General features: G+C 43.1%; 9 protein-coding genes across 10 annotated transcripts; 3 read left to right on the top strand and 6 right to left on the bottom strand.

Annotated features, from left to right (window-relative positions):
* LOC6506428 (carboxypeptidase B) lies at positions 1–1,530 on the top strand. Its single transcript, XM_001957862.4, has 3 exons — positions 1–164; positions 252–1,139; positions 1,200–1,530. Exons 1-3 carry the CDS (start codon positions 97–99, stop codon positions 1,495–1,497), a joined length of 1,254 nt encoding a protein of 417 aa, XP_001957898.1. The 5' UTR covers positions 1–96; the 3' UTR covers positions 1,498–1,530.
* Positions 1,531–1,537: 7 nt separating this feature from the next.
* Positions 1,538–3,254, bottom strand: LOC116655766 (angiopoietin-4-like). Its single transcript, XM_032453934.2, has 3 exons — positions 3,081–3,254; positions 2,050–3,026; positions 1,538–1,988 (listed from the first exon to the last, which is right to left on the bottom strand). The coding sequence occupies exons 1-3, from the start codon at positions 3,138–3,140 to the stop codon at positions 1,919–1,921; spliced, it is 1,107 nt and encodes a 368-aa protein (XP_032309825.1). The 5' UTR covers positions 3,141–3,254; the 3' UTR covers positions 1,538–1,918.
* Positions 3,255–3,733: 479 nt separating this feature from the next.
* On the bottom strand, positions 3,734–5,275 carry LOC6493511 (carboxypeptidase B). The gene is made up of 3 exons (XM_001957861.4): positions 5,132–5,275; positions 4,182–5,078; positions 3,734–4,115 (listed from the first exon to the last, which is right to left on the bottom strand). Exons 1-3 carry the CDS (start codon positions 5,209–5,211, stop codon positions 3,806–3,808), a joined length of 1,287 nt encoding a protein of 428 aa, XP_001957897.1. The 5' UTR covers positions 5,212–5,275; the 3' UTR covers positions 3,734–3,805.
* Positions 5,276–5,792: 517 nt separating this feature from the next.
* On the bottom strand, positions 5,793–7,332 carry LOC6493510 (carboxypeptidase B). The gene is made up of 3 exons (XM_001957860.4): positions 7,222–7,332; positions 6,224–7,126; positions 5,793–6,167 (listed from the first exon to the last, which is right to left on the bottom strand). The coding sequence occupies exons 1-3, from the start codon at positions 7,296–7,298 to the stop codon at positions 5,870–5,872; spliced, it is 1,278 nt and encodes a 425-aa protein (XP_001957896.1). The 5' UTR covers positions 7,299–7,332; the 3' UTR covers positions 5,793–5,869.
* Positions 7,333–7,433: 101 nt separating this feature from the next.
* On the bottom strand, positions 7,434–10,105 carry LOC6493509 (carboxypeptidase B). Its single transcript, XM_001957859.4, has 2 exons — positions 9,104–10,105; positions 7,434–7,772 (listed from the first exon to the last, which is right to left on the bottom strand). The coding sequence occupies exons 1-2, from the start codon at positions 10,075–10,077 to the stop codon at positions 7,466–7,468; spliced, it is 1,281 nt and encodes a 426-aa protein (XP_001957895.2). The 5' UTR covers positions 10,078–10,105; the 3' UTR covers positions 7,434–7,465.
* LOC116655807 (carboxypeptidase B-like) lies at positions 7,953–9,086 on the top strand. The gene is made up of 2 exons (XM_032454191.2): positions 7,953–8,665; positions 8,719–9,086. The coding sequence occupies exons 1-2, from the start codon at positions 7,968–7,970 to the stop codon at positions 9,032–9,034; spliced, it is 1,014 nt and encodes a 337-aa protein (XP_032310082.1). The 5' UTR covers positions 7,953–7,967; the 3' UTR covers positions 9,035–9,086.
* Positions 10,106–11,058: 953 nt separating the features above from the next.
* LOC6493508 (carboxypeptidase B) lies at positions 11,059–16,670 on the bottom strand. The gene is made up of 5 exons (XM_001957858.4): positions 15,732–16,670; positions 12,675–13,350; positions 12,075–12,185; positions 11,817–11,971; positions 11,059–11,465 (listed from the first exon to the last, which is right to left on the bottom strand). The coding sequence occupies exons 1-5, from the start codon at positions 15,818–15,820 to the stop codon at positions 11,174–11,176; spliced, it is 1,323 nt and encodes a 440-aa protein (XP_001957894.2). The 5' UTR covers positions 15,821–16,670; the 3' UTR covers positions 11,059–11,173.
* Positions 16,671–19,995: 3,325 nt separating this feature from the next.
* Positions 19,996–21,788, top strand: LOC6506429 (carboxypeptidase B). The gene is made up of 2 exons (XM_001957857.4): positions 19,996–20,700; positions 20,762–21,788. The coding sequence occupies exons 1-2, from the start codon at positions 20,158–20,160 to the stop codon at positions 21,713–21,715; spliced, it is 1,497 nt and encodes a 498-aa protein (XP_001957893.2). The 5' UTR covers positions 19,996–20,157; the 3' UTR covers positions 21,716–21,788.
* A 116-nt stretch (positions 21,789–21,904) lies between these two features.
* LOC6493507 (nuclear valosin-containing protein-like) lies at positions 21,905–25,790 on the bottom strand. Of its 2 annotated transcripts, none has more exons than XM_014908932.3 (9): positions 25,610–25,790; positions 25,295–25,418; positions 24,841–25,215; positions 24,747–24,791; positions 24,347–24,687; positions 22,945–24,288; positions 22,552–22,884; positions 22,273–22,497; positions 21,905–22,212 (listed from the first exon to the last, which is right to left on the bottom strand). In XM_014908932.3, exons 1-9 carry the CDS (start codon positions 25,664–25,666, stop codon positions 22,141–22,143), a joined length of 2,916 nt encoding a protein of 971 aa, XP_014764418.1. In that variant the 5' UTR covers positions 25,667–25,790; the 3' UTR covers positions 21,905–22,140. The 2 variants fall into 2 exon arrangements, with proteins under 2 accessions (XP_014764418.1, XP_001957892.1); XM_001957856.4 differs by having other exon boundaries at positions 24,747–24,794.
* Between the last annotated feature and the right edge of the window lie 17 nt (positions 25,791–25,807).

A 25,807-nucleotide genomic window follows, 5' to 3' on the forward strand; every position in this document is an offset into this window, starting at 1 on the left:
CTGGGTGGGTGTTTGGCTATATAAGCTAGCACTTTTGAATGTGGGACTCAATAGAAGCCCTGAGCCGGAACGAAACGGATCGGAGCGGACTGCAAAATGCTGAAACAAATTGCGCTGCTGCTGCTGCTGATCGGTGTGGCCTTGGCCGCCGATAGCTACGATGGGTGAGTTATCCCTCGGAATACCTATACGATTACTTATAATTGTTATATTTCAAAGTCAAAAATTAAATAATATACTACCCTTAACAGATACAAGGTCTACGACATCAAATCGCGAAATGCCTTCGAAAAGCAGGTGCTATTGCGCCTGTCCAGCAACGAGGAGTACGACTTCTTCGACTTGCCACGCTCTTTGGACGCCCCTAGCCGGGTGATGATCCAACCGAAGGATCAGGAGGGATTCGAGATTCTCCTTGAGAAGTACAACCTGGAGTACACTGTGGTCACTGAGGATTTGGGCGTGTCACTGCGTCAGGAGGAGGTGGAGAACCAGAGCCAGCGATTGATGAACCTGAGGTCAGCCGAACGGAGCATCAGCTTCACGGCCTTCCACCGATTCGACGAGATCAACGCCTATCTGGATGAACTGGCCGCCGCCTATCCCAGCCGTGTGACCGTCCAGGTGGTTGGCAAGTCCTACGAGAACCGCAACATCAAGACTATCACTATCACCAATGGAGATAAACGCACTGGCAAGAAAGTGATCTTCCTGGACGCCGGCATCCACGCCCGCGAATGGATCGCCCATGCTGGAGCTCTATATGTCATCCACCAGCTGGTGGAGAACTTTGCCGCCAACTCGGATCTGCTCAAGGACTATGACTGGGTCATCCTGCCAGTGGTCAATCCCGATGGCTATGAGTACACCCACACGAGAACCAGGATGTGGCGCAAGACCCGCAAGCCGGTGACCAGCTCCTGCTACGGAACCGATGCCAACCGAAACTTTGACTATCATTGGGGAGAGGTGGGTGCCTCCAGTTCGTCCTGCTCGGACACCTTCAAGGGCGAGACTGCCTTCTCTGAGCCGGAGACCCAAACGCTCAGGGATGTTCTCCTAGGCATTAAGAATGGCGTATTCTATCTGACCCTCCACTCCTACGGAAACTATCTGCTCTACCCCTATGGATGGACCTCGTAAGTAGTTATGATTTTCTGCAATTAGTTCACAATAATTTACATATTATTCTGCTCTAGATCTCTTCCCAGCACCTGGAAGAACATCGACGAGGTGGCCCAAGCTGGAGCCGCTGCCATCAAGAGCGCCACCGGCACCAAGTACACCGTGGGCAGCTCCACGAACGTCCTCTATGCCGCCGCCGGAGGTAGCGATGACTACGCCTTCGCAGTGGCCAACTTCCCCATCTCCATCACTATGGAACTGCCAGCTGGAGGCTCTGGCTTCAATCCAAGTACCTCACAGATCTCTTCCATGGTTTCTGAAACCTGGGTGGGCATCAAGGCTATGGCCCAGAAAGTCGTAGAGAACTACTGATCGCGAGCAATAAAGCCGAGGGATATTTTATAATCGCTATGTATTTGTTCTAATTAGTAGAGCTCTGGGTGGGTCTCCTCCATTCGGCGACACTGACACACTGGGCCACATTGTTCCAAGTGCTCCGCACTGTTGCCTCTTATCGGGGGTTCGGTAATTGAGACCATTAAGTGCTTGGATTTGAAGAGGGGGGTCTAGATAATCGCTGTTACCGGGAAATAGCTTAAATACCATTTTATTTACTTTAAAATGGTATTTTAAGGTTTGGAATGTCTTGATAATACTTCAATATATTTATTATAGAGTTTAATTTGACAGAAAAATAAAGTTTAATAATATAAGCCTTCAATTTAAATCTAAAGAGGTTAATGCCAATCGTATTATTTTTTTCTCCAAAGTTTGGAAAAGCTCTCCACTTTATTTAGTCTTTCCTTCGGATAAACATGTCTAAGACAAAATTTTGGAAAAGATTAATATGTGTGTATTGAAATCTACCGGATAAAAAAATAATTAAAAAAAATGATTTCATATCAGTTATTTTAGGATACATACCGAGAAGAATACCACCAGCCAATGCCCGTATACGCGGCCCAGTTATGGTAAAAATGCCCATTAGCACCCCGATCAAATGATGAAAATTTTACTCCCTGAGTTACGAAGAAAGTATCTCCATTACATCCCTCAACTTTTTTCAGATTGTAGCCTTCTTTTTCGTTACCCAAAACAAAGTTGTCGCATATCAAAGTATAAGATGTAAGACCACTCTGATCTATTAACATCATCTGATGAGGCCTTCTGTTGGTCAAAACATGCAATCTTTCCAATCCAATAAATGAATCTTCGAGGTTGGGGTTAAAACCATTTTTAAATTCTTCATAAGTACGATTAAATCCTTGGGGAAAGCCGTATCTATGTGCGACCAGCATCCATCCGGGTCCTTCATCCTCTCCCGAATAACAAGTCACATTAAAGGGATCTGATCCAGGGATTTGGATTTCTTGGAGGACTCTACTTGGAAGTTCAGAACTTTGTGTTGATTTGGGACAGCGATCTGGCAAACTTATTGTCTTAGTTTTCAAAGTATACGGTTCTGGACGGCTATCTTCGATTTGGATTCTCGAATTTTTGAAAATTTCACCATTTTTAATTATTTCTCGAAGTTTTTCAATGTCTTTACTAACTTGAGTTGTGAGTTTTTCGAGATCACTTGATTTTTGCAGAATAATTATTTGATTATTTAATTGATTGATTTGAGCTTTCAGATTTTCCATTTCTAGATCTTTTTTTTGGTTACTTGCTTGCAATTCCGAAAGTTTTTCACTCCAGTTTTCTTCTAATTTATCGTGCAAGTTGGAATATTTGTTTTGCAAAGCCGAGTATTTTTCTAGAACTTCTGTATACTTATCTTGCCAGTGGGAGCTCCGTTCTTGTTTCTCTTGGCAAACTTTAAAATATGTCAATAAGGGTTTGACAATTGGATAGAAGATAGTGCCACACTCGTCTTCCAACTCATTCGAATCAGAGCAATACTGTGATATACGGAATTATTCACTTTTAAATAGGTACACTATAAGGACTATTACCTCTTCGTCGAATTCCAAAGTGGTCGAAATCAAAAGCAGGAAGACTACCGTAAAAATCATTTTATACTTTAAAGATGGTGCGTGTTTGCCAGTAGCATTATTTGAACTGAAGCTTCGATCTTGGTTTCGGTTTTTTATTTCAATTTCTTATCTGGTTCAGGGCTTATGGTCTTGCTTTACTTTTTGCTAAAATTCTGTGGATGGGATGAAAAAAATCTACGAAATAAAACAAAGTCAAAGGTGGAAAAAAATACGATTAGGAACAAGAATATGTTTATAATTATAATCTAATATTAAATAGGAATAGACTTTTTGTAGCATGCATTAATATACATATTACAATACAAATATACAAATTAACTTATCAAAACTCAATAAAAAAATCCGTTAAGTTTAATAATAAATTATTCATAATTAATCTGTTACTTAGGGGCTTTATTTGAATGTTATTTAATTCCGTTTCTAATTACATACATATATACAATTTATATTTATGAAACATATTCATAACTTTTGATGAAAAATATATATATAAACAACATCCAAGCTAAATAATATCTAGTAGAGCTCTCTGGTTATCAAAAAGGTAAAAAAAAACAACTCGTTATCTTGATGACTAATAATCACGTTGATTAAGCAATTGACCAAAGCTGTGTGGGGAATATTAGTGATTCGTTTTATTACCAGAAAGTAATTGACAAATTGGTTAATAGCACATCAGGCAGTTATGCAAGAGGATATTTTGTGACCACTCTCCGGGCCATGGCCGAAATGCCGACCCACGACTCCTTGACCAATCGATCGATATCCGAGGCTGGGGGATCAAAGCCATCGTCACCACCTGGTGGAAGTTCCATAGTAAAGGATATGGGGAACCCTTCGTTAAAGGCATAATCATCGCTGGCCCCAGCTGCCGCGTAATTTATTGTAGTAGTTGAGGGTCCATACTCATAGACGGTGCCAGTGGCTTCCAAAATAGCTTCATATCCAGCTTTGGCCACCTCGTCCAGATCATCAACGGTCTCGGGGACTTCACTGATTCAAAAACAAAACATAAATATTAATTTATATGAAATTAGTGTTACAAAGGCAATAACTCACTCTATCCAACCCCAAGGATAAAGAATCATAGGCCCATAGGAGTGCAGGGTCAAATACATTTGTCCTCGATCCGAATAAGTTCGAATTAAATCGCTGACTACCAGTGCTTCCGGCTCGGAGAAGGGTTTCGATCCGGCATAGGTATTGCTGCAAGGATCATCGGAGGCACCACTCTCCCTCCAATGGTAATCGAAATTCCTGTTGGGATCAGTTCCAACACACTCAGAACTACTCGGTTTCCTGGTTTTTCGCCACATTCGAGTATCTTCTGATATTTGAGTGTACTCGTACCCATCGGGATTCACAACAGGCAGGATAACCCAGTCGTAGTCCTCCAGCAAATCCCCATTCTCTTCCAGATTATATACCAACTGGTTGATTAGATACACAACCGTGGCTGGGGATATCCATTCGCGGGCATGGAAACCACCATCCACGAGGATTACGTTCTTATTGCGTCTGGAATCTCCATTGGTAATGGTTATGGTTTTCAGTAGACGACCCTCGTAGCTTTTGCCGACGGTTTTAATGAAGGCTCTCCGGGGGTTCTCCTTGGCCACATCCTCGATAAACTGGTTGATCTCACTGTGGGTATAGTACCTCTCCGTGCCCAGTCTTCCATTGTAGGGGTACGATTGTCGCAACATGCGATTCTTTTCAAACTGCCGACTCAGTGTGAGGCCCACATTGTGGTTAACAACCTCGTAGCTGACACTGCGATGGGCCATCAACTGAACGAAATTCAACTGCTCCTCGGGATGAACCATCACCCTGGCCGAGGTACGCCCTTTGAATCCAGGAAGAACTTCATAGTAAGTCTGGTTCTTGGCCAACTCCGAAAGAAACAGTCCATTATCCGCCGATCTGGCTTTCGTGGAAACTTCATAGACCTTGTATCTGAGAAAGGGTTTTTAATATTAAAGTATTCCATGTAATATTAAATAACTTACCCCTCATATATATTGGTTTTCTGCAGACTAGCACCCAAGCTCAGGCAACTTAGGGCCACCAGAGCCCAAAAAATATCCATCTTTCCACGTTGCAAGCTCTCTGAGAAGTGAATTTCTACAATACCGAAGGAAACTTGCCAGGCAGCAATCTCAATTCGTTATCAATAAATCGAAATATGTTCGGAATGGGTTGTAAAACAGAGAGTAATCGATCGGGCCTATGATTGCCTACAGTAATAATAAAAAGCTTTTATCAAATAGTGGTTCTCACTTATGATTTCGCCATGAGTTTTCAACAAAATGAGATATTTAGATACAAAAATAGTTGGATTTTAGATGGGTTTTATATTCTTATTTCTATATCTCTTTTATTTTGGGAAGGAAATTCCCATTTAAGCCTTTAATTAAGAATTATTTAAACTTCTTTATAGTTCCATTAAATAAATACAAATATAATAGTATACTAAATATGTATATATCGTTTTTTATATTACCTTATATCTCTCTTAAATCTGTTAAAGAAAATCTGTTATAAAATCACTTTTCAGCACTCAACAAAACCTTTTCATTAAAACCTTTATGTAATCTTAGAAAAGAAGTGGCCATTTATTAAAAAATGTAATCAGAATGAAGTGGTACTTGAAAAAAACAATAATAGAAATTTAAAAGAAATGTGATAAGTTTTTTATTCTCAAATACTACTTTGAAATATTATCATTGAGAACTCTGAAGTTACTTTTAATATAATTCGAAGAGCTTCTCGGCCATGGCCCGAATGCCAATCCAGGTCTCAGTCACAAACTCCTCAATGCGGGTAACTGGGGGATTGAACCCGATGCTTCCAGCTCCTGGCAGCTCCATGGTAATGGACACATTGAAACCGGCATAGTAGCCATAATCGTCACTGGCCCCAGCGGCAATGTAAAGGACATTGGTAGAAGATCCGTAGGTGTACACAGTGCCAGTGGCATTCTTGATGGCCTCAGCACCAGTAGAAGCCACAGCATCTAGATCCTGCCAGTTATCGGGGAGGTCACTGAAATGATTTCTTTTAATATAGAGTCTGCCAATTAAAATCTGTTTATATCTTACGATGTCCAGCCCCAAGGGTAGAGCAGATAGTTTCCATAAGAATGGATCGTGAGGTACATAATACCGCGATCCGAAAGCGAATGCATCAGATCCCTGACCACTACGGCTTCGGGTTCAGAGAAGGCATTGGGACCAGCATAGGTATCCGAGCAGGGATTCGACGAGGCACCCTCCTCATTCCAATGGAAGTCAAAGTTGCGGTTGGGGTCGGCTCCATAGCACGTCTGTCCCAGATAGTTATATGGCTGACGGGTTTTGCGCCACATTCGGGCCAGGGTTCCGGTCTGGGTATGCTCATAGCCATCGGCATTGACCAAGGGCAGGATCACCCAATCGTAGTCCTCCAGCAGGTAAGCATTCTCCTGGAAATTCTCTACCAGCTGATCAATAACATACAGAACAGCAGCTGGTGAGATCCACTCTCTGGCATGGAAGCCACCATCCATGAAGATCAGTTTTTTTCCGAATTTTCCATCGCCATTGGTGATGGTGATGGTTTTCAGGACTCGTTTCTCATACGACCAGCCCACGGTCTTCACGTATACCCTCTTGGGATAACGCTGAGCCAGGTCATCAATATAGTTGATGATCTCTTCGTGGCTGTAATACCTTTCGTTGCTCAGGCGACCTTTGCCAGTGATTGGGTTCATAAGTCGCTGCATCTGCAGCTGGACGAACTCTTCGGCAATCGATGCTCCCAGATTGGAATTGAAGAGACTGTGGATCATCTTGTGATCCTTGACGAGCTGCAGGAACTTATCCAGCTGACCAGGACTCACAATCACTCGCGAAGGTTGCCCCAAAAGGCGACTCTGCCCAATGAAGTCAAAACCCTCGGCACTTAGTTGGTGCAAAATACTCGCCTGTTCGGCATTGGAAGGTGTCACCTCGTAAATTCGATAACTATACGAAAATTTTTATTTTAATAATAAAAAATATATACCATTTTAAAGCGAAAATTACTCTTCTTATTTTTTGTACATTTTTGGAAACCTTACCCTTCGTAATCCTGATCAGCAACCACAAAGGTGGCGCCACAAGCAAGGAGCACCAGCAATCCCAGAGAAAACTTCATTTTCCGAAAAACTAAGCAACCGCGTGGCTTTGGGGAGGCTCTTAAATACCCAGACAACAGGCAACCAAAGCGACATATCTAATCTTCCATTAGATCCCATAAATAACACTATTAACTAAATCAAAGTTGGCGCAATTCCACTGCATGTGTCTTTATTTATGGCCCGATTACGCCGGATAGTGTCTTATCACCTCCACGGCCATCGCCCGGACACCCACCCAACTTTCCGTGACCAATCCCTCGATGTGGGAAACCCAGGGATCGAAGCCCAAAAAGCCACCAGCCGGTAGCTCCATGGTGATGGCCACAGTGGCGTTGGCTACTCCCAGGGCATAGTCTGCCGAATCTCCGGAGGTGGGATATAGCACATAGTAGGTACTTCCATAGGTATAGATTCCATTGGAGTGGAAAACGATGGCCTTGGCTCCGGCATCCGCCACTGACATCATATCCTGATAGTGTTCCGGAAATTCGCTGGAATTCGAAAATACAATAATTATTACAAAGTAAAAGTAAAAATTCTTCAATAATTATATTTTTAAAGCTAACATTCCTTCAACCACGAGCTGCATTATCTCATCTAACTAACTAAATGAATAAAACAAGAATGTGTTTGAACTCTTCAAGAAAATGTATATAAGTTGTTTCTACTTTCGATATTCCAACAAAATGGGTCTATCCATCTTCGTGATCACTGTGTTCCTGGGCGGAGCCTTTGCTGTCCCAGCACTTGTTGGACCTTTCTATCAGACAAATGATTACTACACCTATGAAGAAATAGGGGATTACCTAGATGGATTAGCGTGGAGCTATAGCAACCGTGTGGTGCTGAAGGAAATCGGCGTATCCTATGAGAACAGGACCCTGAGAACCATAACTATCAGTAATGGAGACGGACGACCCGGAAAGAATGTAATCTTTATAGATGCCGGCTTCCATGCCAGAGAATGGTTAGCCCACACCACCGCCTTAAATATTATCAACGAGTTGGTTGTGAACTATGATAAGAACAAGGACTTGCTAGATGACTATGAATGGATTATCCTGCCGCTGGTCAACCCAGATGGGTATACATATTCACGCTCAGATATAGAGAGAATAGACTGGCGCAAAAATAGAAAACCAAGTGGAAACGGCTGCATTGGCACTGATCTGAATAGAAATTTCGAGGTCGGTTGGGGTGCTGGAGATGCTTCCGACGATCCATGTAACTTTCAATTATATCGAGGTGAAGCCCCTTTTACCGAGCCAGAATCTCAGACGATTCAAAGAGTTCTACTCGAACTGACAGCCAACAACCGTGGAAAACTATACCTTTCCATTCACTCTTACGGTGCAGAAATTCTTTACCCATGGAGCTATGCTAAGTAAGTTATTAAGATTTTTGTCTTCTAACCTTTTAATCCTATGTATATTGTAGAGAAACTATTAAAAACTATAAGGAACATTTGGAAATTGCCGAAAAAGCTATTCAAGCCATATCCAAGACCAGCCGACCTTCAAAATACGTTGCGAGACCCGGAAATGCTATGTATGTTGCTGGTGGCTCCTCAATGGACTATGCCTACAAAGTCGGATTTCCCTTGTCATTTGTTTGGGAGCTACCAGGGATTAGAGGAAATGAGGAATTCAAATTTTATCCACCCAAATATCTAATAAGGGAGCTGGTTAGAGAAACCTGGGTTGGTGTTCGCGCCATGGCAAAAAATGTGATCAAATACTATCCAACATCTTAACAATAAATAAGTTTTTTTAGAAAATCAAAATAAAGTCTGTAAGATATCTGAATCCATTGAACCACTAACCTTGTGTGTCCCCATGGAAGAAGTAAGTAATTTCCATAGGAATGCAGTGATAAATACCAGATAAGTCTTCCTTTATGATGGAGCATTAAATCCCGAAGGACTTGGGTCTCGGGCTGATCGAAGGGTGTTTCCCCGCGATAAATAGCCTCACAGGGATCCCCCGATGAGCCTTCGTCATGACCCCATTCATATCCAAAGTTCCGATTAATATCCGTACCCACACAATCCGGATCGTTAGTGGGTTTTCGAGTCTTTCGGAAGTAGCGGGAATCCGTGTGAGTGAACTCATACCCATCGGCATTAACCACGGGCATTATCACCCAGTCATAGTCCTCTAAGAGTTCCTGATTCTCGGAATAGTTATCCAATAGCTGTTGAATAATATACAATGCCATAGACGGGGATATCCACTCCCTGGCATGGACAGTTCCATCAACCAGGATCACTGGCTTGTCCCTCCTTCCATCGCCATTGGTTATGGTTAGGACTTTCAGGGGACGCCTCTCGTAACTCCAACCGAACTGTTTGACGAAAGCCCGCTTGGGAAACCGGGCAGGTAAGCTGTCCAGGTAATCATTGATTTCCGAGTGGGTATAAAACGCTCCAAGGACATCCAAGTGTGGAAGCTGGAGATGTTTCTTATTTCGTTGATTTTCGACTCTTTGGGCCAGGACATAAGAAGATAAGTCCTCAACTAGGACTCGATGTTCCAGGTTATTTTCTTTGAAAAATTTAACCAAACTATCACACTTTTCCGGAGGCACCATCACTCTATAACTGCTTTCATTTTTGGCACGATGTGGGCCCAGGAAATCCAATAGAGGATTTTCCTTAGCATACCTACTTATAAGATCCTTATCACTCGTTTGAAAGTTTAGCTCATAAACCTTGAAGTCCTTATAATCCTGCCAGGCCAAAATGACCATGGGCTGAACCATCAAACAAATTAAAAAACCCACTAGTATTGAGGTCATTCTCCCTCTATAGTCTGATATAAACTGGCTAAAATACAGGTGTTTCGGCTAATCTTATTATCAGAAAGAAATATTATCGAATTATCAGTTTATTGGAGACATTGCCGACTGCTTACGATACCAATTTATATGCTTCTGTTTATGACAGAAGGTAGTTCCCCTACCTTGAAAACAGGGCTGGGAAAAGTGCCAGTTCATTCCCGCTTAAAAATGAATTAATTGTCTATAAAATTTGTATTAATTTAAAACATAAACCACGGTGGCAGAGTACTCTTTAAAGACTTCATCTGAAAACAAACAAATTGTTAATGAAGTCTTTGTTCAACTAATAAAATTCAGTTTGAATGGAAATAAAAAATAAATTGTGAACTGATGGAATTCTGTCTTCCATTAAGCGCAGCTTTAGGCAATAAAATAAATATACTATTCAATGGAAAAAGCCTCCGAATTCATGGTATTAATTTTCACAAACCAGAGATATATTCGGTTTTGATTCAGATTGCGGGGCACCAATCCAGAAATCATTTAAGGTATTCCTTTCAAGAATCGGATGAGAGTTGGCCAAGATATGGCCTTCCCCCAGGCAAGGGTCTCCCCAAGAAAAATACGAAAAATATCCACAAAATATTTCGTTGCCAGATTTTGATGCAGAATGATGGGGAATCGATTCAGAAATCTTTTAAGGTATTCATCTCAAGAATCGCATAAAAATTGCCCAAGATATGGCCTTCCCAAGGGTCCATTGGCCAAAAACCTACATCTTGAAAGGGTCTCCTCAGGAAAAATACGAAAAATATCGAAAAAATATTTCGGTGCCAGATTTTGATGCAGAATGATGGGGAATCGATCTACAAGTCGTTTGAGGTATTCCAATCAAGAATGGGATGAGAATTGATATGCCCATCCCAAGCCAAAAAAAAAACTTTTTAAAGGGGTTTCTATAGTTAATTCTTGAAACAAATTATAAGAAAAGCTTTGCTTCATTTCTTTTCAATATTCATGTCTTTAATGCTTAACAACGAGTTCACTAATTAGTTTATATTAACAAACAATAAATTCAATTCCTTAAACAGAGTGGAAATACGAGAGTTTGTATTCAATATAGGCTGACATGGCGGATGAACTCCACGAATCCGGCGAATGTCTCCTTGCAGACGTGGATGATGTCGTGGGCCGGCACGTGGAACTCATCACCGGGCAGCTCGATCGTGTAGGAGAGTGGGATTCCCAGGTTGCCGTAGGCATAGTCGTCCAAACTACCGGAGGCCTCGTACAAAATGGAGGCGGAGGTGCCGGTGGTGTAGTGGGTGCCCCGGTACTTGGCGATCTGGTTGGCCGCCCTCAGAGCCACTGAACGGAGTGTTCCCACCGTGGGGGGTACGGTATTTCTGCACAAGAAGAAAAATTTAATTCATTATTAAATTCATTTCAATCTTTTCCATTAAAAGTTACTAGCTTAAATTTAATATACACTCAGACTCTATACAGATTATTATTAAATTATTATTTTAATAATATAACTTTAAATATTTTTCTCTACATTCAGCGAAATGAATTCAGTAGCAGAAATATTCGGGTTTAATTGCTTTTAGCAAATAATTGAAAAGTAAATTGAATTTCTTTCCGGGCCACCCCGCTGGCCGAGCCACGGATTTTCGACATCGGACATGGAAATGAAAATAAAAACGGAGAGTGTCCCGTCCCCGGGTCCAGTCCCCATCTCTGTCCACAATACTCACTTCGCATAGCCGTAGGGATAAAAAATGAATTTGCCAAATGAGTGAACATCCAGGCTGAGTTTCACACGATGCCGATTGAATTCCAGATATCGCACTACAGCGGACGTTTCCGGTTCGGAGTTGGGCGACGTTCCGGAATAAACCTCTGAGCAGAGCTGTCGTTTTTTTGGGATGCAAAAAAATAACATTTCAAGGGTTAAAATCGAGGGTCAATAGCGAAGGTCAATGTCGGGGTGAAACAGGTGGGCATTGACTTACGTTCTGGCTGGCACCCTGATAGTTCCAATGGTTTCCAAAGTTTCGATTGATGTCCACGCCGGAGCAAGCATGGCCGGCATAACGATGACGGTTCTTGCGCCAAAAACGATCCTTTAAATAATATAAAAATTGTATTTTAAGGAAAGGAAATATGCATAAATATACGACAGAAAAAATAAATGGAATAGAATACAACAATTTATCTTTAGAATATGTTATATATTGATTTAGATAAAAAGTTTAAGGAAAATATCATCCTCATTCAAAAAGGGACTAATCCAAACCAAACAAAATCATTTTTATTAAGAACTAAACAAATTATACTTGCTTTCTATTCCATAAATAGAACAATCCACTAAAAAAACCTATTTATAATTTGAAAACCATTTTTCTTTCGTTTTTAAAGATAAAACACAAACACTTTAGTATTTTAAATGGCCATTTGAATGAAATATTATATGTTTCAATGAATAATGAGATTTTTAAAGACAACGCAAAGCACAACATATGTATATCTTAAGATTTGGTTGTGAAATTTATCTCTCAGTTTTGTTTTGGTGTTCAACGGGCTTAAGAATCTAAAACATTTCAGGAACTTACCGAGGTATGTGTGTATTCATAGCCATCGGGATTCACGAGAGGCACTAGGAAGACCTCCACATCCTGGAGGACTCGCTGGAAGGCGCGCAGATTGCTGAGCAGTTCGTAGGCCAAGTAGAGGACAGTCTGGGTGGTGATCCACTCCCTGCCGTGGGTAGCTGACTGGATGTAGGCCACTCGTCGGTGACGAACTCTGCTGTTCAGGGAAATCGACAGCGCGGCGATGTGACGACCCTCATTGGAACGACCCAGGGACTCGTAGCGGCAGAACTGAGGATACCTGGCGGCCAGACCGCTCATGAAGCTCAGGATTTCGTTGTAACGTGGATAGTGCGAAAAGAAGCCTCTAGCCTGGCGGCGAGATCGTCGTCGAGGACGCTGGGAATCCCCGCAGTCGTCCTGCTGGCACTCCTCGTACTCTCCATCATAATCCTCTTCGGCGTAGGAACTGTTCGCCTTCAGGGCGGCCATCAGCTCCATGAGGGGCTGCATTTCGAAACTGACTCCCAGACTGGACAGACGTGCCTCGAACTGGTTCTTCTTACGAGGACTGACTGTCAGCACTGAGGTGTTCCTGGTCAGGAGCCAGAAGTCCAGGTCCGCATCATTTGTCTGCAGGTCCACCATATAGCGGAAGGCATCCTCGCCTCCATGTTGCACTGTGTATTTTGTGTAACTAAAAATAAATAATTTATATATTATTAGTACGCAATTTTTAGCTCATATCAGTTCCCTTAGTACTTCCTCTAAAATCACCTTACAAATCCCAACATTTAAGCCCAACGCTGTCTAGACTTTCATTCAAAATAAATGTAACACCTTTAGAGCCACAATTTTAGTCAGTATGTCAGGGTCAGGAAATCTATAGACTTGTTAGATAGGTGATAATTAATGGAACGTGATGCCAAAACAAATAAATTTTTTTTGCATTCCACTGACAAGCATTTAATTAATTTAATGGCCTAAACATTTTGACAGTTTCGCTCGTCCCTTAAATAACTTATTTTTGCGCTGGAACGTGTAGTGTGATATGCTTATTAACCGCGAATTATAAGCCGATAACCCGACAGATAATAATAATTAAGATTATTAAACGGAGCCCCGGACGACAGCGGGAAATCCCGATGATTGCTCCACATGTCTCAAACTAATTGGACAACAAATTAATTTATGTCTCACCCTCGCCCTCGCCTCGGCGTCAAAATGAGTTGTTTATTCATAAATTTATGCAAAGTGTTTCTATAGACATCTCTTCTTTTTTTTGTTTTGGCTCTTTGCCACCTCGTAGCGTACGAATCGGTGGCCAATTTATCATCTCGTAAAATTCCACAACGGAATAACCGCAAGATACAAGAAATTGTGTAGCAACATGAAGACGCCAAACATACGGATGCCGCCGACAAATATCGTTTTTAAGTCCATGCATATATATGCATTGCATTAGGGGCGATTGTGGGCGGAGGGAAGGCGGTTTATTATAGACAATAAGACAGCAAACAAAGACCCCAGCAAATAGCTAATCACGTGTGGCAGCCAACGGCATTCAATGATAATTTAATTAAGCGCCCCCCGTCGCTCATGTCGGAGCTCATTTTTCATCTCTGCATAAAGAATCGGTTTAAATGTATGAATTTTTAAGTTTTCCCAAAACATTTTTAGGCAAATCAGTGCCCATTGTCGGCCGAATGATGCTGGCCTTGTGAATATATCCAAAATCTCTGCATTTTTAAGTTTATATTTTCGAACTTGAAAATGCTATGATGTGGAAATCGTGGTAAGAAAATCGTGGTTTTCAGTACTCAAAAGTGTTATAAGTGTTTAAAAGAGTCTATGATATACAATGGATTTTTTAATAATTTTTAAACTCTATTCTCTTCAAATCCCTTCTTATTGGTTCTTTAAATTAAAGTTAAAAAGTTTCGAAAAATGTTCAAAGCCAACCTCTTTTAAACATTAAAATAGAACTATATAATTTATGAACTTAAAACCCTTTAAAACTTCACTAAGAGTTAAAATTTATATTCAGTTAAAAGATGCTTTTAATTTTTTTGAAAAACAAATATTTTTTAGAAACTGTTTCCTTCTAAAAATCCATTTCAGGCTTGTTTTTCGTTTTTAAAAAATCTCCCATTGTTGATGATTCTTTTAAAGTTCTGAAATCTAAGCGGAAGGAAGCTGACAATTGGCATTTCCTATTGACAAACGGAATTCCAGACAGTGGGTCAGGAACTCTGCCTCCCGCGACCACCGCACGCTCATCCATCACTCATACGCCACATGGGCCCCCAAATGACAAACGAGATGGCCGGAACCGGGGCGGGGAGTGGCATATTTGGCCAACAATTCGCACTGCGATCGGGCACTGGGCAATTACAAATCGCGAAAATTACCAACGGAATTATTGTTTGTACAGCTGGTATGTTTTGTACTTGGCCAAAACGACAAAACGTTTAGAGGCAGAGCCGCTTATTAAGATGTGGCAAGGGCTGCTGGCCATGGGCTCTCTAGAGACTCTCTAACTAACAATAACTATGAGACAAGACTTTGAACAAACCTTTTAAGATTACACAGACTCCGTAAAAACCAAACTTTCAATCTAGACTTAACCAAAACTTAGTATTCCCCGAACATTGTTTCAAAATAAAATAATATTCCTATAAATACACACCCAAAACTAGTTTTGGCTAAAACTAGTAGTACAATATGTGGCAAGTTCTGAAGGATGTTTATAAGTGGTTCTGGAAAATGTTCCCTTATTTCTGGGTGGCATCCGTTGTGGCAATACCGTATCTGTCATATCGGGCCAAGCAGGAGGACTTTAACTGCGTGGACAACGTCATAATGTATGCCGCCGTTTTCATCGGAGCCATGGGATTAATGAAGGAGAACAGGAGGAGAGGACGTCGCTAAAGGCCCAAAATGAATTATTTTTGGCTAGTACCTGTTTTCAAGAAAAAATGCCCTAAAGAAGAACTGCCTGATTGATGTCTTGTCCATTTTAAACATGTTGTTTCTCTGACTTTCATCAGAGTTGTAAATTATAATTAATGTGATTACCCTTCGTAGCCGGCCAGGTTGTTGGCGAGGCCAAGATCCGCCAGACCGATGAGACATAAAGTCAAGCTGCACACGATTCCCTGCCACATTTTTTGCAATCCACTAGCTCTTTGTTCACTCAACTGGCCAATTATGTATTAAAATATGCAGTTGCATGGACCAGCACACGTTTTTTTCTCCTGTTTTTTCTTTTTTTTTAATATTTGCTTTTTTTATGCACTTTTTGTGTAGTAGGTTTGTTTAATTGTTTGCACGTTGCACTTGAAACGATTATGCAACCGATTCGAGAGCTTAGTGGGAATGATTAGCTTATTTTTTTTTATTTAGTGTCGGCACTTTGGAAATCACAATATTTAATTAAAGCTCAGGCGCGTTCCGTGCGCTCCATCTCCGATCCGGCGGAAGACTAAAAGCCAGACCAACAGCCAGCCGAGAAAGAAGACGATGCTGGCCAAAAAAGAGACCGAAAAAATGGTCTCGGATCTGCGGTTATTGTTTAGAAAAGTGAGTGTCAAGGTCGGACTTGTCGACCAGTTTCGAGTTACGAGCCACAAAAAATAGCCGCAAACGCGTCACGAGACAAGTTACGGGAAGCCTTTATTTAAATCGATCGTGGCACGCGTCTATATTCTCATCAAATACATATATCTTTTTCTTTTTTTTTTTGATTAGAATTTATTTATTATTTTTGCATAATTTATTCACCAGGCTAATTCCCTTTAATTTGAACTTTTTCTTTTATTTAATTGCGTGTGGTAGGTTTTTTGATTTTGATTCCTATTTTTTTTTTTAATTTCGAAAACTTGTTTGTTTGAATAAAATTCGATCACCGCAATAACAAATTGTTCTCTTTCGTTCTGGCTATTTGTGGATTTTGCATCCGCATGTGGCGGTTTATGAATCGATTCTGAAGCCGATGCTTGTTTATTTTCTGGTTTTTATAGAGGAACTCGTATCTGAGGAGTTTCAACTTAATAGCATATGGGCTTCCTAATGTCATGATGACGGGTCGGTGCGACGATGTTCTCTGCGATTCGATTTGAAAGTTCAAGATGTGCTCGTGGTTTTTTCCTTTTTGGATTCCCTAGTCTGTGGAGCAGTGAACTTTCGAATTTGGCCAAAAACAGGCAAGGTCACGGGCCCATCAAAATAGCCGGAAGCAATGTTTTAGACCACTGGGATGGATCGTTGGCTCATTACAGTTACCAGTTACCAGTGACCAGTCATAGCCATCATCTTAAGACGCATTTATCGAGTTCATTAATTCGTGAAGAGCTCAAAAGAGATCTACATCATTATTTTGATGATCAACAGAAGCCAGGTCATTCAACATCTTCACCTCTCATAGCTCACAGCTCTCATAGCTCTGATATTTATATTTTTGATCGCTTGACTTTGCTTTCGGACCGCTTTTGTGTGTAATTATGACACTTGGCGGCTATAGCTTTGGGCACTTCCGCTTCGAATCGCTTGGAGTTGCATTTTATTTTGGTAGGAGAATCGAATTCATGGATGTATCCACACGATATATTAATCGAAGCTGCGGCAGATGAACAAATGAGCCGCCGGAGCTGATATTTCCGGTGGACAAAAGCAGAACTAGTTTAGCCGAAATAATTTACATTTAAAATTTGTGCGACTGTTTTTAGCTTAATGCCTCTAATGCGGGCTTAGTGCCAGTTCTCTAGCCGAGTTCTAAATCATCTTGGTATATTTATTAGCCAGATCCAGACACCAGTTGGCCAAAAGGGCATTCAACTTTTCCCGCACGCGGCCACTCACAAATCAAATTTATTCGTTATCTTGGCTCAGCGATCGCATTAGCTTAAAGTCTTATACACTCGCATAAGGAAAGATCTATTACGGGTCTCTATTGTTCCACTCAAGGCATGGGTATTTGCATCTGAAAGACCTTTGGCGACAATAACGATGCGTTTTGGCCTTAACCATGAACATGAAATCTTGTATACGTCTTTTGTTTTGGATCGGAACTGGACTTCCAAACATATTTTTTTTTATATTTATTTCGTCTACAAAGGTAGCATTATTTCAGAATTTTGGTAGTTCCTTAACTTGAATGGAGGGTATGGTAATAATGGAGGGCTTATTGGCCTGTAGAGTGTGGCATATTGTTACAAAGCAATCAAAATAATCAGAATATTGCCTCAGAAACTATTCCATAAACTTAAATTGCCCTGCCACATGACAAAATCCGGCTCATTGGGGCAGGTCCAGGCCGTGTTTCCCAGCCATCCGGCAATCCGAATTTGTTTGGCCATAATTGTTCGGAATTTTGTTAATTTGTAAACAGTTTTATGCTACATTACATTTCGTCATCGCAACAGGAGACAGCCATCAGGCAGGGGGGTCGGAAAACCCCCCTACAAAAAAAGAGAGAACCCCAGAATTCAACAAAGTTTGGCCCTTTATATTTGCCAACATGCTAATGACATAATGTGCATACTTCAAAAAGGGTGGTCCCCCACTGGAAACCCTTCCCCCAGAAATGCGACCAACCAACCGACTGACTTACTGACTGGGAAAGGCTTCACTTCCTTCACCCTTCGCTCCCTTAGTGCGGAACTTTGCGTGTCTGGGCCATGTAATGTTAAAAAAAATAAATAAAAAATCCAAAGAAATGTTTTTGAAATAAACATTATACAACGACTATAGGACATTCTTTATTCTAGTCAATAAATATGTTAAAAATGTATGTCATAAAATATATTTTTCAAATCATAAAGTTTAAAAAAGAAACGTATTTTCCAACACTTATTTATAAAAAACAAAATGGCGTAAAAACACAGGATATGTAAGAGTCCAAGCACTCTTTAGACCGATTTTCTAGTTTTTTTTTAATAAAAGGGTATACCAAATAGGAAAAGAAGTTACAATGTATTATGTAGACATAGCCAGGACGTAAATATATGGCAGTCGCTGTGTCAGGAAGTTGACTAAAAGACCGTTAAATGAAAATCAACACGAACATGGTTCCTGTATAAATCAACTGGTTGCGTTGCTCCCGCTATATGCCATAGATATTTATACCAATTTATATGGACTCAGTTAAGGATAAGGATAAGGCCTGACAGTTGTTTGGATGTGAGTGTTCTACACCGAACTGCCGCGCACTTTTGACTTTTGCGTTGACATGACATTTGCCAGGCAATAAAAAATATATTACACTCCTCAGCCATATTCGGGAAGAGTTTAACCCTAAAGGACTAGAGTTATCATAAGAAATGGTAGCTTGAAAATATTATAGGACAGATTTTTATAAAAAGCTTTTATTTAATGAAAGAAAATTACCTGAAACGGCAACACCTTTCTGAGAAAAACTATCTAATTTTTAAATATATTGTATAATAAACATTTAAACTATAAATCTATAAAATAGAAAAATTTCCAAGTAGCTTAGTGTTAACCGGAAGCCGAGATCCTCAAATGAACTTCGGGCTGTAGAACGCTTAATGGGAACACGGCTAGGACCTGCTAAAGGTCCTGCCACGTTTCCCAGGGTGCACGCCAGCTCAGGGAATCCTTGTTTATTTTCATTGGGAGTTTGCTGCGCTTTTGAACGCCTACGCTGCTGCTGCTGCTACTACTCCAGCTCCTGAACCTGCTGGTGCTCCGGCTCGAGTCCTGCTCATTTGCCAGCTCCACGGCCCCCCAGTTCCAGCAGTCATGTTGCCTTGCCCCCCGTCTGACATTTAGCATATTTGCGTTTTGTGGCAGCTGCTGCCGGGTCAGGGGATTCAGAGTCGGAATCCAAATCCAATTCCGCATTACATGCTACCGTGCCCAACTTATTAAACGTTGTCGCTGTTCCATTTACCCACTGCGAACTATGCACTTGAAAAGATCGTTTTTTAAATGATTTTTACTAGTTTTTTAAAGTTATTCAGAAAATAAGCTAATACCTTTTCAACTTTTATAAATATGATTTATAATTCTATTTTTTTTATCCAAACTAATATACACCCTTTTTTTGAAAGTGCATCTAGAGGAGCACCCTAATAAGGGGGTTGGAGTTTTGAGTGGGTGTAGTACGGTTTTGGGCCATTTAAGGGAACAAAACTCCGGCCGCCAATGGTTAAGGCCCGCACAATGGAAGACAATCCCAAGCCGCGCACATGTCTGGCTCTGCTCGTGGTGGAGCGACTGCACCTGAACATCAAGTGCCAGGTGAGATTGGAAATCGGGAAACGGGAAACGGCCTAAGCAGGCCGTGCTTAGAACCGATTTGTCGGGATGTCAGTCCGAAATCCGGTCCTGGAATACCATTCCATTCGAGTCTATCTCACCCAACAGTCAGACCTACCGAAAATTCCGCAGTGTAAAATCCGAATCCCTCTTTTTTGTCTTTTAATTTATTTTTTTAAATTTCTTTGATATATCGTTTTCGACTCAAAACAACGGTCCTAACATGCTAAACGCGAAATCGAAACGTACCACGAAGACGTCGAAGGGCCGTGTCCGGGATGCTCCGGTAACCCCACTCCGCCGGGTGGTCATCCCACGGCCCGATGTCCTACACAACTATCTCGAGTACAAGCAGATCAACCAGTATCTGGAATATCTGGCCAATCGGTATCCCCACTTCGTGCAGATGTACACCTTGGGGCTGACGCATGAGAGGCGTGAAGTTCGTGCCCTCGAGATCAACTGGATGAACTCTGAGAACGTGGAGCTATCGCCCCAAGTCCGCGAAATGTCGCCCCCTCCGTTCGTTGCGGCTACCAACGGAAGGAACAATGCACCGGTGGTGCAAGTGGGGGACAACTGCCGGCACACAGTGTTCATAGAGGCCGGTACCCATGCCCGGGAATGGATCAGCATCACAACGGCCCTGAACTGCATCTACCAGCTGACGGAGCGCTACACCCGGAATGTCGATGTTTTGCGCAAGTTGCGCTTCATCATTGTCCCACTGGTTAATCCCGATGGTTATGAGTACTCTCGCACTAAGGTGAGTTAGATCCGAGTACCTCCTAGACCAGAGACCCATTCCTAATCCCGTTCCCTTCTAGAATGCCAACTGGCGCAAGAATCGTCGTCCGCAGAAATCTTCCAAGTTTGTGGGAACTGATTGCAACCGGAACTATGACATTTTCTGGGCCAGTGGATCCAGCAAGAACAATCGCAACACCTTCAAGGGCGACCGTCCCTTCTCGGAGCCGGAGACCCGGGCCATGCGCAACATCCTGGAACGGCTTAGTCCCAATCTGCTGTTCTTCCTTTCGCTCCACTCCTACGGCCAGAGCATCATGTACCCATGGGGCTATTGTCGCGAAGCTGCCTTCTACTGGAGGGAACTGAGCTCCCTGGCCAATTCCGGACGAAGTGCCATCAAGTCATACAACGGACGGGAGTACCGAACGGGTAGCATTAGTTGCCTCACGAAGCGCACCATTACCGGTTCCGTAGTGGATTATGTTTATGGAGTGCTGAAGGTTCCGATGGCTCTGGTCATGGAGCTGCCAGCTAGGGACCTCGGCTTCCAGCCACCCGTCGAAATGGTGAGCCAGATTGGACACGAGAGCTGGTATGGCATAAGGGAGATGTGCAAGCGATCCTACGATCTCCGAAACCAGATCAACCGAAGCAACGAGCCGCAGCTTCCGCGTCCAGCACGTTTTATCGCCGATGACACCAATCTCAATGGCACGGTCAATGAGAACGGTACTCCAGTCACAGAGGAGCACACAGCCGGCGGAGATAATAACAAGACGGCGTCCAAAAAGAAGCGGGTGAAGCGCACCATGCGAACCCAGCACGAAGCAATCCTTAAAATGCAAAAGAACTCAAAACAAGGACCACAACCCTTTCCAGCGGGACTCTTTCCCCGGCAACTGGCCAGTTCGGCGCCACCGATAAGGCCAGGACTAACCCGGGATCGTCGGGGCGGCGGGGATGGCGCCATTCTATCCAGCCGGGGCAAGCCACCAGTGTCCTCCACAATGCCGATCGGTGTGTTCCTTTAATCGCGCCGAGATATTTGTTCCGTGTATGTTTTATTCCGTTTTCCGTATTAAATTAAACGTGAATGCCACAGTGCTAGGGATATCTTTCATTATCTTAGGTTTTCCTCGATCCTTTATATGTCTCGATATTTTAATAAATTTTCTAATGATGCTCTCTAAACTGAATCATAAAATAAAAGAACATTCGAATATTTCTAAATAGAAGCTTTATTACGTTGTTCTATTTATTTCCTTCGTCATTTCAGGCAACTTATGTCTTTCTTAACTTCATTTCGTTAAAAAATCAAATTCAAAAAACTTAAAAAAATATTTATTATCTTCCGGTTTATAAAGGAAATAAAAATGAAAGAAAATTCTCGCCGTTCACATACTTAGTGATTATGTGTGCCTATGTACTATCACAACAAACGAATACTTGTTGAGGTTCACTTTTCGTCGAAGGCCGGCACTCGCGGTGCAGCGTATTTTTGTCGCAACTTATCGTATACCTTGCGATCCTGAAAGATATGGGAGTTTCACATGAGCTATACTACAATTATTGGATGAAAACGACCCACCTGTTCGCCAACTGAGGGACGAAGGCTCTGCAGTGCTTCCTTGAAGTGCTGGTTGCGAACACACAGATCCTCGAGATTCGAGTCACCAGCGTTCAAGGACTGGCGCAGGGCGTACATGGAGGCCTGCTTGACCAAGCCAGCCAAATCGGCACCCGTGTAGCCTTCAGTTTTGGCCGCAATCTCCTCCAGACTCACATCATCGGCCAGCACCGGCCGCTTTCCGTTCTGTAAGCGAATTATTAATTAATGATTCGAAAAAATGGTATTCGAAGTGCTCACCTTGGTAGTGGCCCTCAGAATCTCAGCCCGCTCGGTTTTTTCTGGCAGACCCACATACAAAATGGTGTCCAAGCGACCCGGTCGCAGGATTGCCGGATCAATAATGTCCGGTCGGTTAGTGGCAGCTAGAATGTAGACCCCTTTGCGCTCCTCCACGCCATCCATTTCCGTCAGCAGCTGGTTAACGATGCGGGTGCCCGAGTTGTTGCCATCCCCGCCATCGGAGCGCTTCGGGCAGAGTGAGTCGAACTCGTCGAAGAAAATGACACAGGGTGCCGAGTTCCTGGCACGTTGGAAGCAGGCACGCACAGCACGCTCACTCTCACCGACGTACTGCAAGTGAACGGTCATCAATGGAGATTCGAAAGCCAGAAAACCCTAAATAACACCTACCATATTCATTAGCTCGGGACCCTTTACGGATATAAAGTTGATGCCAGCCTCATTGGCAATGGCCTTGGCCAACAGAGTCTTGCCACAGCCGGGAGGGCCGCAAAGAAGGACACCCGAAGGAGCGGTCAAGCCCAGGCGCTCCAGCTTCTCAGGGTATTTGACGGGCGCCAGTACAGCCAGCTTAAGCTCATCACGGATGTCCTGCAGGGCGCCAATGTCATCCCATGTGGTGTCCGGTACGGTTATGAAGCCTTCGCGCTTGGCCGATGGCTGCATTACCTTAATGGCGTCCACGAAGTCAACGAGGGTGAGGCAAAAGTTGGGATCGGCAAACTCCTCGGGGGGATTGTCCAGGAAGTTAGTGAGCTCGGCCAGCGTGGGCTCGTAGTAGTCGTCCTCTGGATTCTCATCATCTTTGTTTCCAGTGTCAGAGTCAACGTCCATGGGATCGTCTTCGTTATGGCCAGCTTTTTCTGAAGTCTTTTCATCCGATGTTTCATTAACCTTCTTTTCAGACTTTTCTTTTTTATCCTCCTTTTTCTCATCTTTTTTCTCAACTTTTTTTTCCTCTTTTTTCTCATCTTTTTTTTCCTCTTTTTTCTCATCTTTCTTTTCCTCTTTCTTGTCCGCATTTTCCTTCTTTTTGGAGTTTTCCTCCTTCTTATCGGAGTTCTCCTCGTTCTTGGCGCTTTTCTCCTTATCCCCATCACCTTTGGGATCCGCGTTCTTGTCAGATTTTTCCTCTGATGGGGCATCAGTTGGTTCATCGTCGTCCAGAGTCACCGTGGTCATATTCTGTTCGCTGGCAGCGTGAAGCTCGCGGAACTTCTTCATGGATCGACGCTTCACGGCTATGGAGGCGGCGCGGCAAACGAGGGCCATTAAATCGGCACCCACATAGCCCGGCGTCAGCTCAGCTATCTTATCGTAATTGAGCTTCGGATCAATGGACAATCCCTCGCACTGAATGCGCAAGATCTCGCGACGCTCCTTGCGCGATGGGATGTGTATGGCAATCTCATGATCGAACCGACCAATACGTCGCAGACCCGGATCCAACACATCCGGACGAGTGGTGGCCCCAATCACCACCACCGACTGGCCAAACTCATTGCCCTTCAGGCTGTCCAAGCTGCTGATCAACTGGGACACAATGCGACGCTCCATGTCCTTGGAAGCCCACTGACGATTACCGCCAATAGCATCGATTTCGTCGATGAACAACACGCATGGCGAATAGCTCATAGCCTGTTCGAAGATCTCGCGGATTCTCTCCTCCGATTCGCCAGATATTCCGCCAATCAATTCCGTAGCTGGCACTTCCAGGAGCGGCATCTTCAATTGCTGGATGAAAGACATGAAATCGTACAGCAAGTCTTAAGAGTTTGGGATATAAACTTACCCCACTGATGGCACGGGCCAGGAATGTCTTACCACAGCCGGGCGGGCCATGCAGCAAGAGGCCCCTAGCCGGCAATAATCCCAGTTGAAAGTAGAACTCCGGCGACTTGATGTGGATGAGCATCTCACACAGCTCCTTCAGAGTACTATCCATGCCGCCAATGTCACGGAAGCTCTCAGTAATGTGCTGCAACTCCAGCTCCTTTTTGTACTTTCGTTTAGAGTTTTGTTGGTCGCGTGCCGAATTCTGCTGCTGCAGCTGCTGATAGAGGAGCGTCGCATTCCGATGGTCACGCCGAGAGCCAGATCCATCGTTGTGGTTCTTACCGGAGCTAGAATGGTCTGAAAAATTCAAAGCAAACTTTAAAAGCCACTCGCTTGGTTGGCCAAAAACAACTTACTCTTGTGCAGTCCCTCCTGTGCGGACACATGGACATTGGGTTTCGCTGCTGAGATTCGAAATAAGTAATTTTTCATCAACATAGTGCAACTTACATTTCTTGGGAGCCGAGGTGGGTTCAATACTGTCCGCCATCAAACGTTTCAGGGCGCTGGAATGGCTGGATACGGATACCGGAGCCGAAGCCGAAGCCGATGCTGATGCCGATGCCGAAATGGGAGATTTTCCATTTGTTGACTTGGTATTGGTATTGGAGTCATCGTCGTTTTCATCGCCACTCGATATGTCGATGGGCTCGCTGATGGGCTTGTCCAGCAGCGGCTTCCTCGGGGGCTGGCTGTACAGGCTATTCATCATGTTCATCACGCTGTTGTTGCTCTCCAGCTGGGCCTCTAACTCCTCGCTGCCCGAGTCCTCGTCCGAACTGCTAACTTTGTCCAAGTTATAACTGTCGGATATGATGGAGAATGCTAGCGGAGATAAGGGCGAGGAAAATGTTTATTAAGTAATGGAATATGCCGGATGGAATTTCATTTAATGAGTGCCTACCTTGGTGCACCAGTTGTCGGAAGGGACCGAATTTGCGACGCGAGTACTCTGGATACTTTTGCATCAACTCCCTGGTCATCTGCTTCACATCCAGATATGTCTCTCCGATGTGCTCCTCGAGGTACTGCAATGTCGTTAGAAAAAAAATAAAATCAGTACTTGCTGCGACAGTCTGCGCCCTAACCTTGTTTTTTCTTTCCTTCTGGAAAACGGGAAGGGCAAGGGTTTTTTCTCCTCGCTCAATTTATGCCGGTTGCACGCCGCTTTCATGATGCCCATCCCGTTTCGAGATTGACGCCAAAATCGCTAACTTACCTTCTTGACGCGATTCGTTATCAGATGGTCATGCAGCACTGGCTTAGACTTCTTCATATTATGTGCGAATCGGCGTTTATTTCATTAAGAATCCGCAAGGGATAAGTTTACCATTTACCGCCCGACAACCGACGCTGCGTCCCCGATAACTCTGCCTCGTGCCGCGTCGTGATTGGGCTATCGATAGTTCGATCAATG

The sequence above is a fragment of the Drosophila ananassae genome, chromosome 2R (assembly GCF_017639315.1).
Source record: "Drosophila ananassae strain 14024-0371.13 chromosome 2R, ASM1763931v2, whole genome shotgun sequence".
NCBI classification, from domain to species: domain Eukaryota; kingdom Metazoa; phylum Arthropoda; class Insecta; order Diptera; family Drosophilidae; genus Drosophila; species Drosophila ananassae.

What these genes read in the sequence shown, in the direction of transcription:
- LOC6506428 (XM_001957862.4), top strand. Translation starts at nt 97, where the DNA reads ATGCTGAAACAAATTGCGCTGCTGCTGCTGCTGATCGGTGTGGCCTTG. An exon ending in GCCGCCGATAGCTACGATGG is followed by an intron (nt 165 to 251) that starts GTGAGTTATCCC and finishes TACCCTTAACAG; the next exon opens with ATACAAGGTCTACGACATCA. An exon ending in TACCCCTATGGATGGACCTC is followed by an intron (nt 1,140 to 1,199) that starts GTAAGTAGTTAT and finishes ATTCTGCTCTAG; the next exon opens with ATCTCTTCCCAGCACCTGGA.
- LOC116655766 (XM_032453934.2), bottom strand. Translation starts at nt 3,140, where the DNA reads ATGATTTTTACGGTAGTCTTCCTGCTTTTGATTTCGACCACTTTGGAA. An exon ending in CTTTGGAATTCGACGAAGAG is followed by an intron (nt 3,027 to 3,080) that starts GTAATAGTCCTT and finishes CGTATATCACAG; the next exon opens with TATTGCTCTGATTCGAATGA. An exon ending in GGCTGGTGGTATTCTTCTCG is followed by an intron (nt 1,989 to 2,049) that starts GTATGTATCCTA and finishes TTTATCCGGTAG; the next exon opens with ATTTCAATACACACATATTA.
- LOC6493511 (XM_001957861.4), bottom strand. Translation starts at nt 5,211, where the DNA reads ATGGATATTTTTTGGGCTCTGGTGGCCCTAAGTTGCCTGAGCTTGGGT. An exon ending in AAAACCAATATATATGAGGG is followed by an intron (nt 5,079 to 5,131) that starts GTAAGTTATTTA and finishes ACCCTTTCTCAG; the next exon opens with ATACAAGGTCTATGAAGTTT. An exon ending in TATCCTTGGGGTTGGATAGA is followed by an intron (nt 4,116 to 4,181) that starts GTGAGTTATTGC and finishes TTTTTGAATCAG; the next exon opens with TGAAGTCCCCGAGACCGTTG.
- LOC6493510 (XM_001957860.4), bottom strand. Translation starts at nt 7,298, where the DNA reads ATGAAGTTTTCTCTGGGATTGCTGGTGCTCCTTGCTTGTGGCGCCACC. An exon ending in GCTGATCAGGATTACGAAGG is followed by an intron (nt 7,127 to 7,221) that starts GTAAGGTTTCCA and finishes ATTTTCGTATAG; the next exon opens with TTATCGAATTTACGAGGTGA. An exon ending in TACCCTTGGGGCTGGACATC is followed by an intron (nt 6,168 to 6,223) that starts GTAAGATATAAA and finishes AAATCATTTCAG; the next exon opens with TGACCTCCCCGATAACTGGC.
- LOC116655807 (XM_032454191.2), top strand. Translation starts at nt 7,968, where the DNA reads ATGGGTCTATCCATCTTCGTGATCACTGTGTTCCTGGGCGGAGCCTTT. An exon ending in TACCCATGGAGCTATGCTAA is followed by an intron (nt 8,666 to 8,718) that starts GTAAGTTATTAA and finishes TGTATATTGTAG; the next exon opens with AGAAACTATTAAAAACTATA.
- LOC6493509 (XM_001957859.4), bottom strand. Translation starts at nt 10,077, where the DNA reads ATGACCTCAATACTAGTGGGTTTTTTAATTTGTTTGATGGTTCAGCCC. An exon ending in CTTCCATGGGGACACACAAG is followed by an intron (nt 7,773 to 9,103) that starts GTTAGTGGTTCA and finishes TTCGAATTCCAG; the next exon opens with CGAATTTCCGGAACACTATC.
- LOC6493508 (XM_001957858.4), bottom strand. Translation starts at nt 15,820, where the DNA reads ATGTGGCAGGGAATCGTGTGCAGCTTGACTTTATGTCTCATCGGTCTG. An exon ending in ATGAATACACACATACCTCG is followed by an intron (nt 12,186 to 12,674) that starts GTAAGTTCCTGA and finishes TATTATTTAAAG; the next exon opens with GATCGTTTTTGGCGCAAGAA. An exon ending in TATCCCTACGGCTATGCGAA is followed by an intron (nt 11,466 to 11,816) that starts GTGAGTATTGTG and finishes CTTCTTGTGCAG; the next exon opens with AAATACCGTACCCCCCACGG.
- LOC6506429 (XM_001957857.4), top strand. Translation starts at nt 20,158, where the DNA reads ATGCTAAACGCGAAATCGAAACGTACCACGAAGACGTCGAAGGGCCGT. An exon ending in ATGAGTACTCTCGCACTAAG is followed by an intron (nt 20,701 to 20,761) that starts GTGAGTTAGATC and finishes GTTCCCTTCTAG; the next exon opens with AATGCCAACTGGCGCAAGAA.
- LOC6493507 (XM_001957856.4), bottom strand. Translation starts at nt 25,666, where the DNA reads ATGAAGAAGTCTAAGCCAGTGCTGCATGACCATCTGATAACGAATCGC. An exon ending in TGGCCCGTGCCATCAGTGGG is followed by an intron (nt 24,289 to 24,346) that starts GTAAGTTTATAT and finishes TCTTTCATCCAG; the next exon opens with CAATTGAAGATGCCGCTCCT. An exon ending in GTCCCTCAGTTGGCGAACAG is followed by an intron (nt 22,213 to 22,272) that starts GTGGGTCGTTTT and finishes CATATCTTTCAG; the next exon opens with GATCGCAAGGTATACGATAA.